The sequence below is a fragment of the Petaurus breviceps genome, unplaced genomic scaffold, assembly GCF_028583685.1.
Source record: "Petaurus breviceps papuanus isolate PSGF00001 unplaced genomic scaffold, PetGlider_PUasm1.0 90881, whole genome shotgun sequence".
Lineage (NCBI taxonomy): Eukaryota > Metazoa > Chordata > Mammalia > Diprotodontia > Petauridae > Petaurus > Petaurus breviceps.
The window spans coordinates 10786018-10799721 of NW_027187369.1; the positions used below are offsets into that span (position 1 = coordinate 10786018).

A 13704-nucleotide genomic window follows, 5' to 3' on the forward strand; every position below is an offset into this window, starting at 1 on the left:
TCCTTTCCCAAGTCTGCATTTTTACTGCCTGTCCCTCCTTACCTGGAATGATGCTCCCTTCCTCATCTCTGTCTCAGCTTCACTGGCTTCCTTTAAAATCTAGCTAATATCCTACTTTCTACAAGAGGTCTTTCCACATTTCCCTCAATGCTAATGCTTTTCCTCTATTGATTATCCCAAATTTGCCCTGTCTGTATCACATGTATGTAGTTATTTGTATGTTGTTCCCCAATTATAGTGTGAGCTCCTTGAGAGCAGGGACTTCCCCTCTCCATTTTTTTTCCTTTTTAAAGTACTTTTTTTTCTAGTTTCAGATTCTCTCCCTCCCCCCACTCTATCTAATGTGAAAGCAAAAAGACAAAACTCATTGCAAATATGTGTAAACATGCAAAACAGATTTCCAAGTTAGCCATATTCAGAAAGAAACAAGAAAAAATATGCATCAGTTTGCATTCTTGAGACTATCAGTCTTCTTTCTGGTGGTAGATAACATGTTTTATCATGAGGCCTTTGGAATTATAGTGGGTCATTATGTTGATCAGAATTACTGAGTCTTTCAAAGTTGACTATCTTTACAAAATTGTTACTACATAGATGGCTCTGGTTCTACTCATTTCACTTAGCAGTTCATATGAGTCTTCCCAGGTTTCTCTGAAACCATCCCCTTCATCATTTCTTACAGCACAATAGTATTTCTTCACATTCGTATACCACAATTTGTTCAGCCATTCCCCAAATGATGAACATCCCCTCAGTTTCCAAATCTTAGCTACTTCAAATAGAGCTGCTATAAATATTTTTGTACATATAGGTCATTTTCCTGTTTCTTTGTTCTCCTTGGGATATAACCCAAGTAATGGTATTGCTGGGTCAAAGGGTATGCACAGTTTTAATAACCCTTTCCAAAATTTTTTCCAGAATGGTTGGACAAATTCACAACTCTGCCAACAGTGCATTCGTGTGCCTCGTTTTCCATTTTTGTCATCTTAACGTGATGCATGTGAAGTGGTACCTCAGTTTTTTCATTTGCATTTCTCAAAATGTTAATGATTTAGAGCATTTTTTCATGTGGCTATTGATAGCTTTGATTTCTTCCTCTGAAAACTGCCTATTCATATCCTTTGACCACTTATCAATTAGGGAATGGCTTTTATTCTTGTACATTTGACTCATTTCCCTATGTGTTTTGGAAACAAGACCTTTTTCAGAGAGGCTGGCTACAAAGATTTTTCCAAATTTTCTGTTCTTCTAACTTTAGCTGCATTGGTTTTGTTAGTACAATTTTTTTTTAATTTTATATAATCAAAATTATCCATCTTAACTGCCATACCCCTCTCTTCCTTTTCTTTGCTTATGAACTTTTCCCTAACCATAGATCTTTCAGATAATTTCTGTCGAATAGGTACTGTTTTCTATCCCTAGCAATTAGGACAGTGTTTGGCATGTAGTAGGTACTCAATATATGTTTGTCAGTTTGACCTACTGGAAGCTCTGCTTTTCTTTAAAGTCATCTGTGCCCAATAAGGGGTATTCCAAAGCAAAGCACAAGGCATCATAGAGCTAGAAGAGACCTTAGAGCTCATGTAGCCTATTTCTGCCATCTTACAATTGATTTAAAAAAAGCCTGATAATGCTTCCTAGAAAAGTTCTTAAAATTGGTCCATCTCTAGGAGGGGGAAAGCTTTTTTCAGTGTGTCCAATGTGCTAATTTGGCTTGCCTTTTAGGTGACCCTACTTCAATGCCTCATCCTTGGGTTCTTTAAGTGTATGCCTGTGGAGCACAAGCTCTAATGAGTCCTACCAAACTGGATTGGATGAGCCTGGCAACAGGTAACATCTGTTGGTACAAAGACTCAGCCTAAGTAAATTCATCCCAGTGGTACAATGGATAGAATACTGGGCCTGGAGTCAGGAAGACCTAAAGTAAAATCTGGCCTCAGACATTACTAACTGTGTGACCCTGGGTAAGTCATTTCATCTTTGTTTACTTCAGTTTTCTCATCTGTAAAGTGGGGATAATAACAATAGCATCTACCTTCCAGGATTATTGCAAAGATCAAATAAGGTACTCGTTAAAAGCATTTAGCACAGTGCCTGGCACATAGTAAATGCTATATAAATATTATTGTTATTATTATTGCTCTTATTCAAGACGCTCAACACCAGATTGCCTATGAAGGAATGAATTTTTCATCCATAACATCTCTAAAGACCATCCATTAAGTTTTTTGGGTTACCAGATGGTAACAAAGGTAGAGGGAATATCCATACTGATGAAATTCCAAAGCCTTTGGGAACATTATCTACAATGGCCATGTGTAGCATATGTAGCCAGTGGCCTTTAGATCTTTGCTTCAGAAGTCAGCAGCTCAAATCTGCTTATCTGTTATTACAACCCTGCCTGCCCTGTGCTATTACATGGCCCTCTGGCTATATGCTATAACAAAGGGGAATCATCTTCACTACTAAGGTATATAGGGGACTTGGCTTCCTTGTCATTTAGCTAAATACCAAAAAGAAACCCCATTTTTTCATGGTATTTAATTCCAAAAAACTTCAGTTCCAATAATGTGATCAGTACCCTACAAATATTTAGATGAGGGCAGGAGTTATAGGTCCCAGGGGTCCACAGATAAATTTTAGTGCATGAACTTGGAAGGGGGAAAAACTTAGATCTTTCTTTTCATTAACCTTTACTGAAATTTAGTTTAATTATTGAAAAACATTATTCTGAAGCCATAGGCTTCACTAGACTATCCCTAAAGGGGTGCAGGATACCAAAAAATGTTGATTCCCTGAAGTAGATATTTGCTTTTGGCCCAAGCACATTAGGCTGCTTTTAAATTTTTTTTAATAGTGATTGTGTTAGAGAAACAGTACCATGGAGTGGAGTCAGAACACTTGACTTCAAGGCCCTGCTCAGCCATTTAACTACCTCTTCAAACCTCCTAAAATGAGGGGGAGATGGTCATTAAACATGGACCACTTACTGCCTCTTGCTATTAGGGAGACAAGTGCCCTAGAGATGTGAATAGCTATTTCAGAAAATCATCAAGAAATGGCAAGATAGGGGTGGCTAGGTGGCACAGTGAATAGAGCACTGGCTCTGGAGTCAGGAGGGCCTTAGTTCAAATCCAGCCTCAGACACTTAGCACAAAAACTAGCCATGTGACATTGGGCAAGTCACTTAACCCCAATTGCCCTGCCCTCCCCCTTCCAAAAAGCAAAACAAACAAACAAAGAAATGGCAAGATATTATCAGATCTTGTGTCCTTTCCACTGGCATTGGCAAAATGGCAGTGGAAAGGGGCTACCATCTTGTAAAAAGTACTGCAGCAAATTGATGGCATCTTAGATGTTTAATCTCAATTCTTTGAAGCTAAGTTTACTTAGCATGCACCACAGAGTTGAATAAGACTGTGCCCCTTTCTAACTGTGTGACCTTGGGCATACATGCTGTGGAAATAGTCAACACAGTGGTTAATAACATTTAGGATTCAGAAAGAGCATTTGGCAAAACTAAATGAGATGAAGTTGCTTCCCTACTCTAAACCTCAGTTTCCTCCTCTTGAAATAGGAATATAGTACTTGTATCCCCAGCTTCAGGAATGAAAAAAAAAAGACTTTAAACCTTCCAAACTAGTCAGTGCTGTAGGAACTAGAGTACATTTTAAACTTTTGAAGCCCTAGTTTCTATCTATGAAAGGGTTAAGGTTAAAAGGTTTTCTCTCTTATTTATTATTAACAGCAATATTTTAGGGTTTGGCAGCAGGAAGCTGCTGGAGCATTTCCCTTCCCCCTCCCTTCTGAAGCGGAACAAATTGCCCAACAGCTGTTCCTTGAGCCTATATAGACTGCTCCATACGTGCAAAATTAAATGTGGTAGACTGTTCAGTACACTTGAAGTGTTATGTACTGTTCTTGTGGAAGGATCAAATGACTTTCGTCTGCAGGGTGAGGTTTCTTATTCCTAAGGTTACAATTAGATCTAACAACTGGTCAGTTTAAAAAAGAATATGATTTTTTTTAAATAGCTGGTTGATTAAATTTTTTCACTTTTTAGCTGAAGATTTTTAGCAGAGAATTAACCTGAGTGTTGAGGAAAAAAAAAATTTATTTCCTATAAGTAGCTACAAGTAGCATTTTCATTTATTTTCCTTTAAAAAAAAGTGTCAGTTAGTTTTAGCTATGTACTTATAATATAAGCAAATGATAATGCTACCTTCAATCTCAACAAGCACTTATTAAGCATGTACTAATATTCTAGGCCCTGGCAAGAAGAGGCCTGCAATCTCATGGAAGAGACAGCAGATACATATATAAAGTTAATAAATACACATCTATACAAACACAAAGTAGTTAGATACAAGATAGTTTTGGAGGGGGCACTAGCACTTTGGGGGAATCAGGAAAAGCATAATGCAAAAGGTGGTGTCTGAGCTGTGTCTTAAAGGAAAAACTCACACTCCGAGTGCGGGTGATGCAGAACTGCATTCCAGGCATAAGGGATGGCCAGTACAAATTCAGCGAGATGGGAGATGGAGTGTCATGTGTGAGGACTAGAGAGGAGGCCGATTTGGCTGGATCACAGGGTGGGGGGAGGAAGGGCATAATGTCCATTAAGGCTGGAAAGGTACTTGCGGCTAGGCTTTAAAAGCTAAACAGAGGCATTTATATTTATCCTAGAGTCAGTAAGTCATTGGAATTGGTTGAGTGGAGGAATTGCATAGTTAGATCTGGGCTTAAGGAAAATACTTTGACAACAATGTATAGGATGTGCTTGCAGTGGTTAACAGACTTGAGGCAGAGAGACCAAATCGGGGGCTGCTGGAATCATCTAGGTGAGAGGTGATTTGGGCCTGAATATGTAAGGGTTGGATTCAAGAGATGTCATGAAGGCATAAATACCAAGATTTGGCAAGTAAGTCAGTATAGAGGGTGAAGAAGAGTGAGGAGTCCAAGATAATGCCAAGAAACTGAAAAGATGGTTGTCCCTTAGACAGAAATAGGGAAGGTTGGAAGAGGGGGTGATTTTTAGGAACAAAGATAATGAGTAGTTTAAGGTGTCTCCAGGACATCCAGTTTGAAATATCCCATTGTAATTGGTGACATAGGACCCATAGGCTCTCAGGAAAGAGCCTGGGCCTGAATATATAGAACTAAGAGTCCTCTACATACAGGTGATACTAAATCCCATGAGAGCCAATGAAGTTACTAAGAGAAAAGTATGAAGGGAAGAGAAGAGAGCCCAGGATAGAACCTTGGGGGACACCCACAATTAGAAGATGTGGTATGTGGATGATGAGCCAGAAAACAAAACTGAAGCGTGGTCGGACAGGTAGGAGGCAAACCAGCAAAGGGTAATGTAACAAAAACCTGGAGAGGGGAAAGTATCCAGGAAAAGAGTCAACAAAGAGAATCAAATGCAGGCAGCTCAATAAGGACTAGTTCTGAGAAAAGGCCATCAGATTTGGAGATTAATCATTGGTGACTTTGGAGAGAACATTTTCAGTTAAGTAACTGGATTAAAAGTCAGATTGGAAAGGGTTAAGGAACAAGTAAGAAGAGAGAATGTGAAAGTACTTGAGTGTGGACAACTTTTTCAAGGAGTTTAGATGGGAAAGGGAGGATAGAGATAGGATGATACCTTCAGGGGCTGGAAGGTCCTAGTGAAGTTTTTTTTATTGTGTTTTTTTAAGGATGAGGGAAATGGGCATATTTGAAGGTAGAGAAGGAACCAGTTGATAGAGACTAAAGATTCAAGGAGCCTGGGAGGGGAGATGACTGAGGATCCAATCATCTGGAGAAGGTGGATGGGAATGGGCCCAAGTGTGCATGCACAGGAAAAGGGCCACCTTTTTGTCAGCATCTGGGAGAAAGGAGAATGTCAAGGGGTTTTGAGATCAAGAAAATAGGCAAAGAGAGAGCTTACACTGAATGGCCTGGTTTTGGGGTTTCTTTTTTCAGTTGTGAGAAAAGGAGCAAGGAGGAGATGTTGGGGCTTCAGGAGGAAAGAAACTGGAACAGTTTCTGTAGAGAATGAATGAAATAGTCAAGGAATGCAATGAGGGCCCAATTTCACATGGGTACCATGACTTTCTAATGTATCCACTCAATATGGTTGTAGGCTTTCCTCCAGCTTCATTCAATTGCTCATTGAGTGGAAGTTGAAGTGGGCAACAATGCCAAAGGAGAGGAAATAGAGGACAAAGGGGCAAGGGATTCAGGAGCAAAGGAGAGGGTAGAGTTGGAATGGCAAACTACTAACGGGTTTAGAGAGGTAAGTCAGAGCAGGGGCAATGGCCTGAGAAAGTACTACAGGGTGGAAAGAATAGATGTGTCGATGACAGAGGAGAACAGGTGTAGGAGGGGGAAAGCATAGGGAGAGGTGGAATGATAGGAGGTTATGGTCAGCTAGGGGAATGTCAGAGTTTCTAATTAGGGAAGTGGAACATTTGTGAGTAAGCTCCAGATCTAGTGTATGACCATGCATGCTTATGTGTGACTGAGGTGGAATAAAGGGGTATGTCATGGGGCTTAAAAAGGTTAAGGAAATGGAAGGTTTGGGAGTTTGACAGACCATCTACATAAATATTAAAGTCTCCTGGTATACAGGCAGAAGTTAAGGAGAAGAAGAAAATGATGAGTCAGATGCTGAACTCCTTGAGAAAAAAGGAAATTGGTATACAACCCAGGGGTCAGTGTTCTACTACCATAATTTCAATTGGGCTAAAAATTTTAATTGTGTGGACTTCAAATGAAGAAAGATTCCTGACAAAGGCAAAAAGAGAGTATGGGAGTAATAGAGGGGAGCAAAGAGTACTCTGATGTTCCTTCTGAACCAGTCTTAGGGAGGGAGGAAGAGAGAAGTCCAGACAGGGCTGAAGAAAATAGGCATGGATGCATTGTCCTCAGAGGAGAGTCTGGTCTCCATGAGCTCTAATAATAAGGAGTATGAGTGAAAGAGGTCCAAGATGGAGGATTAATTCTCCATAAAATGGGAATTCCAACAAGGGGCAGTGGAGAGTGTGGGCACAGTTGGACTGTGACATGAGTGGGATTGGGTTGAGGGGGGTGGTGACAGAAGGAGACAGGTTTTTTTTTCTTAAATGGCCTGCAATTAATTATTGCAGTCATAAGGAGAGAAACAGGAAGAATGACAGGGATAATAGTGGGTGGCAGATGGGGAGAGAAACTCACACTCTCTAAGGGGTGATGCAGAGGATCTGGGTCTGTTTATTCACCTGGGAGGTAGAAGTGAGGAGTGACGAGTTGAAGGGGATGGTTAAAGGGGATGGTGAGTGGTGGTCTGGCTTGGCCTGAGCCTGGGCCTGGGTTCAAGCTAGGATCTGCCTTGGGCAAGTAGCCCTGCTCTCCCACTCAGGATAACTTGCGGAGGGGAGTGGAGAGGAGCAAATGGTTGAGGATGTAGATGATGCCAACCCCTGCATGGCAGAGCCTGTTAGGCAATTCATCCCAAAAAGGTCTAGAATTTCAAAGGAAATCATTAGAAAGGTATGAATGAAAGGGATCCAGCATTATCAGACATCCAAATATATTATATTTATTTTTTTTTTTTTTTGCTTTTTGGAGTGCAATTGGTGTTAAGTGACTTGCCCAAGGTCAAACAGCTAGTTTTTGTGTTAAATGTCTGAGGCCAGATTTGAACAGTCCTCCTGACTCCAGGGCCAGTGCTCTATTCACTATACCACCTAGTCGCCCCCTGTCCAAATGTATTATAAAGCAGTAACCACCAGCACTATTTTGTACTGGTTAAAAAAACAGAAAAGTAATGACCAAACAAGGGATAGAAAGAATAACAGAAGATAAAATGGCCAATTTTAAATTGTACAAAATTTAAAAGGTTTTGTACAAATATAACTAATGAAATTAAAATTAGGAGGTTAACAGGTAACTGAAGGAAAAAATCTTTGTAGCAACTTTCTCTGATAAAGATACATAACGAATTGATTTAAGTCGGTGAGAATAAAAGCCACTTCTCAATAGATAAATGGCCAAAGCACATGAGTTTTCAAAGGAAGAACTGCAACAGCCAAATGAAAAAATGCTAATCACTAATAATTAAAGAAATACAAATGAAGGCAACTCCCTCCTTATACCCATCAAATTAGCAAAGATGAGAAAAAAAATGACAAATGTTGGAGGGACTGCAGGAAAACAGGCATACTAATGCATTGTTAATGGAGCCATCAATTGGTCTAGCCATTCTGAAAAGCAATTTGGAACTAGGCCCCAAAATCACTAAACTGCCCATACCCTTTGACCTGGAAATATCACCACTAAGCCAATACCTCCAAAAGATTTAAAAAAAAAAAGGAAAATGATCCATGTATAAAATTATTTATAGCAACTCTTTTCAAAGAAGCAAAAAACTGGAAATGAAGAAGATGTCTACCTATTAGGGAATGACTAAACAAATTATAGTATATGAATGTAATGGAATATTATTGTGCCATAAGAAATGATGAAATGGACATTTTCACAAGAGCCTGAGAAGATGTCTGAACTGATTTAGAATGAAATGAGCAGAAGTAAGAGAATGATTTCTATAATGACAAGAATATTTTTTTAAAAATATATTGAAAGCCTTTAGACTTCAATGAATGCAATTAAAAACCATGATTCTAAAGGACTCAAAATGGAACACATTACCTACCCACCTCCTTCCAGACAAAATGATGGACTTAACATGAAAAATGAGAATATTTTCTTAGACATGGCCAATGTGGGAATTAGTTTTGCTGGATTATGCACATTTCTTATGAAGGTTTCCCTTTTCTTTTTTTAATTATTCACAAGGGGGAGCGTAGAAGAGAGAGATAATGTTTGAAAAAAAAGAGTTTCTTCAAAACACAGGCATATAATATATGTACATACATGTTATGGTATATTAATATAATGGAATATTATTGTGCCATAAGAAATGATGAAATGGACATTTTCACAAGAGCCTGATACATATAAGAAACAAAAAGGCAGATCAGTGGAACAAACTTGATAAGCAAAAAACAGAAACAATCAAAAATGGTTTTTTGATTGATAAACCCAGGATAATAAGTTATTGGGGGGAGGACTCATTTGACAAGAACTGCTGGGGGGCAGCTAGGTGATGCAGTGAGTAAAAGCGCCAGCCCCGGAGTCAGGAGGACCTGAGTTCGGTTCCGGCCTCAGACACTTAACACAAAAAAACTAGCCGTGTAACCTCAGGCAAGTTACTTAACCCCAATTGCCCTCCAAAAGGCAAAAAATAAAAATAAAGAACTGCTGGGAAAACTGAAAAGAAGTTTGGCAGAAATTAAGTTTAGCTCAGCTTCTTAAACCATATACAAACATAAACTCAAAATGGCTACACAACCTGAATATAAAAATTCACCTAAAAATTAGCTTTTATAGCTGTAGCTGGGAGTGGGGAGAAGGAAGAGGGGAGAGAAATTCTTAACCAAACCAGAGATAAAGATTATGAAAGACAAAAAAAGGGAAAAAAAAGGGGGGGCGTGGCTAGGTGATGCAGTGAATAAAGCATTGGTCCTGGAGTCAGGAGGACCTGAGTTCAAATCCAGTCTCAGACACTTGATACAATTACTAGCTGTGTGACTTTGGGCAAGTCACTTAACTCCCTCCAAAAAAAATATTATAAAAGACAAAATAATGATTATATAAGATTTAAAAGGTTTTGTGTGTACAAAATCAATGGAATGGAATAAGAAATACTATCAAGTAGGAAAAATAGTATGCATTAAATATTACTGACAAAAGTCAACATGTGCAGGGAACTGACATAAACATGGGATGTTGCAAAAGTCTTAGCTAATTAATAGCTCATTGGCAGTGTGCAAAATGAAACCTCAGAACTGTTTAAATTTGCATTTCACTGAATACTAGTGACTTGGAGCACGTTTTTTAATTATCATTGTGGTTGCAGTACTTTGAAACCCATTTTTGTCCTTTGACCCCCTCATCTATTAGGGAATGACTTTTGGTTGTACATATAAGGTATCCCAAAAGTCATAGTGCAGCCTTAAACTTTAGCGTTAGCTTAAGACTGCACTAAAACTTCTGGGACACCCTGTATGTACAAGAGCCATTCAGAAACATGCTCTGAATCATTAAGAGTAAGCATCACTAAATTAAAACAAATCTGAGGTTTGCCTTCTTCACATACTGCCAATTAGCCAAGACAAAAATGAAAATAGTGTTGTCGAGGCTATGGGAGACAGGCAATTAACACATTGTCTGTGGAGCTCTCGATTGATCTAACTGTTCTGGATATCTATTTGGAAATATGGAAGATAAATGACTAAACTGTCTAAACCTTTTGACCCAGCAATCCTACAACCGGACTCAGGCCCCTCTATATTCAAAATTACCCACTCCATAGTGAGCACATTTCAAGCTCAAGAAGAATGCCATGACTTGGGAAGCAATTTCACACCTTCCTAATTCAGCATTTGGTTTTTTCCCAATTCTCCCCCAAATGAATCTTTTGAGCTGATTGATTACGTAGCTTTTTTAAATCATTTCTTAAAGTGATAGGCAACAAATCTTTCAAGTATAACTGCTCTTCTGTATTCTTAAATGATATGGGCTAAAGGTGGGCTTACTCTAAAAACTGATTTCCAAATATTCCTAATATTTAAGAAGGTTTATAGAGCTCACCTTTACAGGGCACTTTGGGAGCTTGCTTCCAGTGTACTTTTCTTGCAATAGCCTTATACATTAGGTAATAAAAGGATTATTTGCCTATTTTTAAGAAGTGGAAATTGGGGCATGCAAGTAATTCATCCAAAGTACCATAGACTGACTCTTAGGTCAGTGTTCTTTCTACTACACCCTCAATGAAGAGGCCTATTTTTAAGTTCTGCATAGCAGGCATAGGTTATAAATTGCGTTTTGATTTAGCATTGGCTGAAAGCATTTCTTTGAGCCCTCATCTCCATGGATTCTTGGTTAGGGAACTGAAGAAAGAAGAGTATTTTTTTAACATTTGCTGGGAAGGGGGCTAAGATTTTTGTACTCTGCTCAAAAATCTCTCCAATAGTCCTCTAACAAGGTTTTAAAAGAAAAAAAATTCACGATTGATAGCATTTTCTTTTTTCTAATTACATGTAGAGACAATTTTTAACATTAATTTTTTATAAAATTTTGAGTTCCAAATTTTTCCCCTTCTCTTCCCTCTCCCCAAGATAGCAATTTGATATATGTTATATATGTGCGATCATGTAAAACCTATTTCCATATTAATCATGTTGTGAAAGAAGAAACAGTTTGCAAAAAAAAAAAATACAGCTTAGCAGTTTTTCTTAGGCATTTCATCTCCTTCCCCTTGTCCAAAAGGCAAAGAGAAGGCAGGCCAGAGAGGCTTTGAGAAAACAATTGTGAGAAAGAGGAGGATTAGATTTCCATTCATTTCTGATAAGGAGAATGCAGGGCAAAAGCAGGAGGCTAAGACAATCCCTGCAATAGTATCTGCAGTCTGGGGCACATGAGGGTGACCTCACCCTCCTATGGAGTGTGAAAATGCAAACCCCGGTTGGAGACCTACTTCTCAAGGAATTTTAGCTGCTCAACAAATGTTAAATTCTGTATTGTTCAGTTAGTATAAAGAATGGCCATCAAATTACAAAATAATCTCTCTTTTGGACCCTTTAGCTTTTTAAGGCTGAGGTCTTTAACCTTTTTTAAGAGTCCTGGGCCTCTCTGCCTGCCTGGGGATGCCTATGGACCCCTTCTCAGAATAAGGTTTTTAATTGCATAAAATAAAACAGATGGAATTACAAAGAAAAGCAATTACCATATATTGAAATACATTTATCAAAATATTTTTAAAACAAGTTCAGGGACCCCAGGTTAAAAACTTTTGTATTAGGGTAACAACTTTATAAATTTGTCTAAGAAATGAAAAGTTTGTAAAGGAAGTATATAGGAAATGTTAAATTGAACTTTGGGGTTGAAACTATAAAGCAAGTTAGAAAGACTGGAGTTCAAGTCTGCATCAGACATCTACTACCTATGTGATCCTGGGCAAGACAATAAAACTACCTGTGCCTGTTTTCTCATCTGTAAAAACGTGGGATAGTAATAGCTCATCCCCCACAAGGTTGTTGAGAGTATCAAATGAAATAACATATGTAAAGTGCTCAGCAAACCTTAAAATGCTATATAAAGGCTAGAGGCATTCTTATATTTTTATAAAGTGGTACACAACCCTGAAATGTTTTGTAAACATCTTGGGACATTTTGTCCTTTGCCATTAATTTTTAGGACATCCTAAAACAATATCCATCACTGTACAAGAAAGAAAATTATCACTGATATGAAAACTGATGTTTTAAACTCTTCTATGGAACTCAGTCCCAACCATGGTTCCAAACTTAGACAAAGATAGATGCTTTTGAGTATTCTAGCAAGCAAAATGAGGATCTGAATATACGTCATTTGGCACAAACAGCAACACAATTAATTGTTCAACAAAAAAGGACAAAGCCTAAGACCTTGAAGCCTGAGTATTTCCATATATGAAATCTGGAGGCAAATTATATTTCCTAAGTTCCTCTTCTACATGTAATGCTATTCAATGGCAAATTTAAGAAAAGAATTTTTTTAAAAGAAATAAAAAGAAAAGAAATTGAAAGCTATTTTTTTTTAAAGAATTAAGACTAATGTGAAAATGTGTTTAATAGGAATGTATGTGTAGAGCCCATATCAGATTGCAAGCCATCTTGGAGAGGGAGGGGGAGAAAATTTAAAACTTATGGAAGTGAATGTTGAAAGCTAAAAATAAATAATTTAATAAAAAAAATTTTTAAATGAAATTAACATTGTTGCCAAAAAAAAAAAAAAGAAAAAACATAATGATCAAAAGAGAAGGTGATATTGTAAATTTCTCTGTAGGAAAATCCTATTTTCTCCTTGGCCTTTCACAGTTCAATTTTATGCCCAGATTTCTTGGTTAGCCCTTTGTAAATACTCTGTATCAAAAACCAGTTCACAAAAACATTTTTGCCAGGTTTTCCAGTTACACAGAAAAGCCAGGGTACTGAAAAGTGAATGGACAACCTATAGTCCTTGGTATGAAACAAGACACAAATTCATTCAGGCCCTTGTTTTTTTTTTTCATTTCACTAAGGAACACTTCAATTAAAGATCTATTGAGGGCTGTTATAGAAGTAGGTGCAGGATGGGAGCCATGACAGTTTCCCCATATTGCCCAAGCCTTGGAACATGCCTGGTACTTGAACCCAGGGCAGAGAAAATATTGTGGGATTAACACCACCTGGATCAAGCTGAGCTCAAGCTAAGCCTCCTTTGCATGTGATGCTTAGTGTAGAATCCCTATTTAGCTGTATACCCTTCCAAAAGGGCAAGTTCCTCAACTCTAATAAAAGGTTCAACCCTTGTGTAGCAGATTCCTGGCACCAATAATAACACAGCTGGGATTTAAAAGGGTCCTAGGGCCAGGGAAGCCTTTCAGAGCAGTTATTACAGCTTAGTGTCATCTGGAGGCTAACATTTCTATTTCTTCATATGTTTAAATAAAACCTATGCATGCCATCTAACCGTGAATATCTTCTCTTTGTCGTATCATGGGAATCTTTTTGGAACAGGACTGGGCATTATTAGCACAGTCCTTCCTCACATGGTCTTTGGAGCAGACTTTCTGTAACTAGTTTTGGTCGGCTAATC

At 38.3% G+C, this 13704-nt stretch overlaps 1 protein-coding gene across 1 annotated transcript in view; it reads left to right on the plus strand.

Annotated features, from left to right (window-relative positions):
• Window positions 1-3874: 3874 nt before the first annotated feature.
• HPRT1 (hypoxanthine phosphoribosyltransferase 1) overlaps window positions 3875-13704 on the plus strand; it is a 65561-nt gene continuing 55731 nt past the window's right edge. Inside the window, exon 1 of the mRNA XM_069074107.1 lies at window positions 3875-3954. Coding sequence (XP_068930208.1) covers window positions 3937-3954 — 18 coding nt within the window. The 5' untranslated portion in view covers window positions 3875-3936. The remainder of the gene's footprint in view (window positions 3955-13704) is intronic.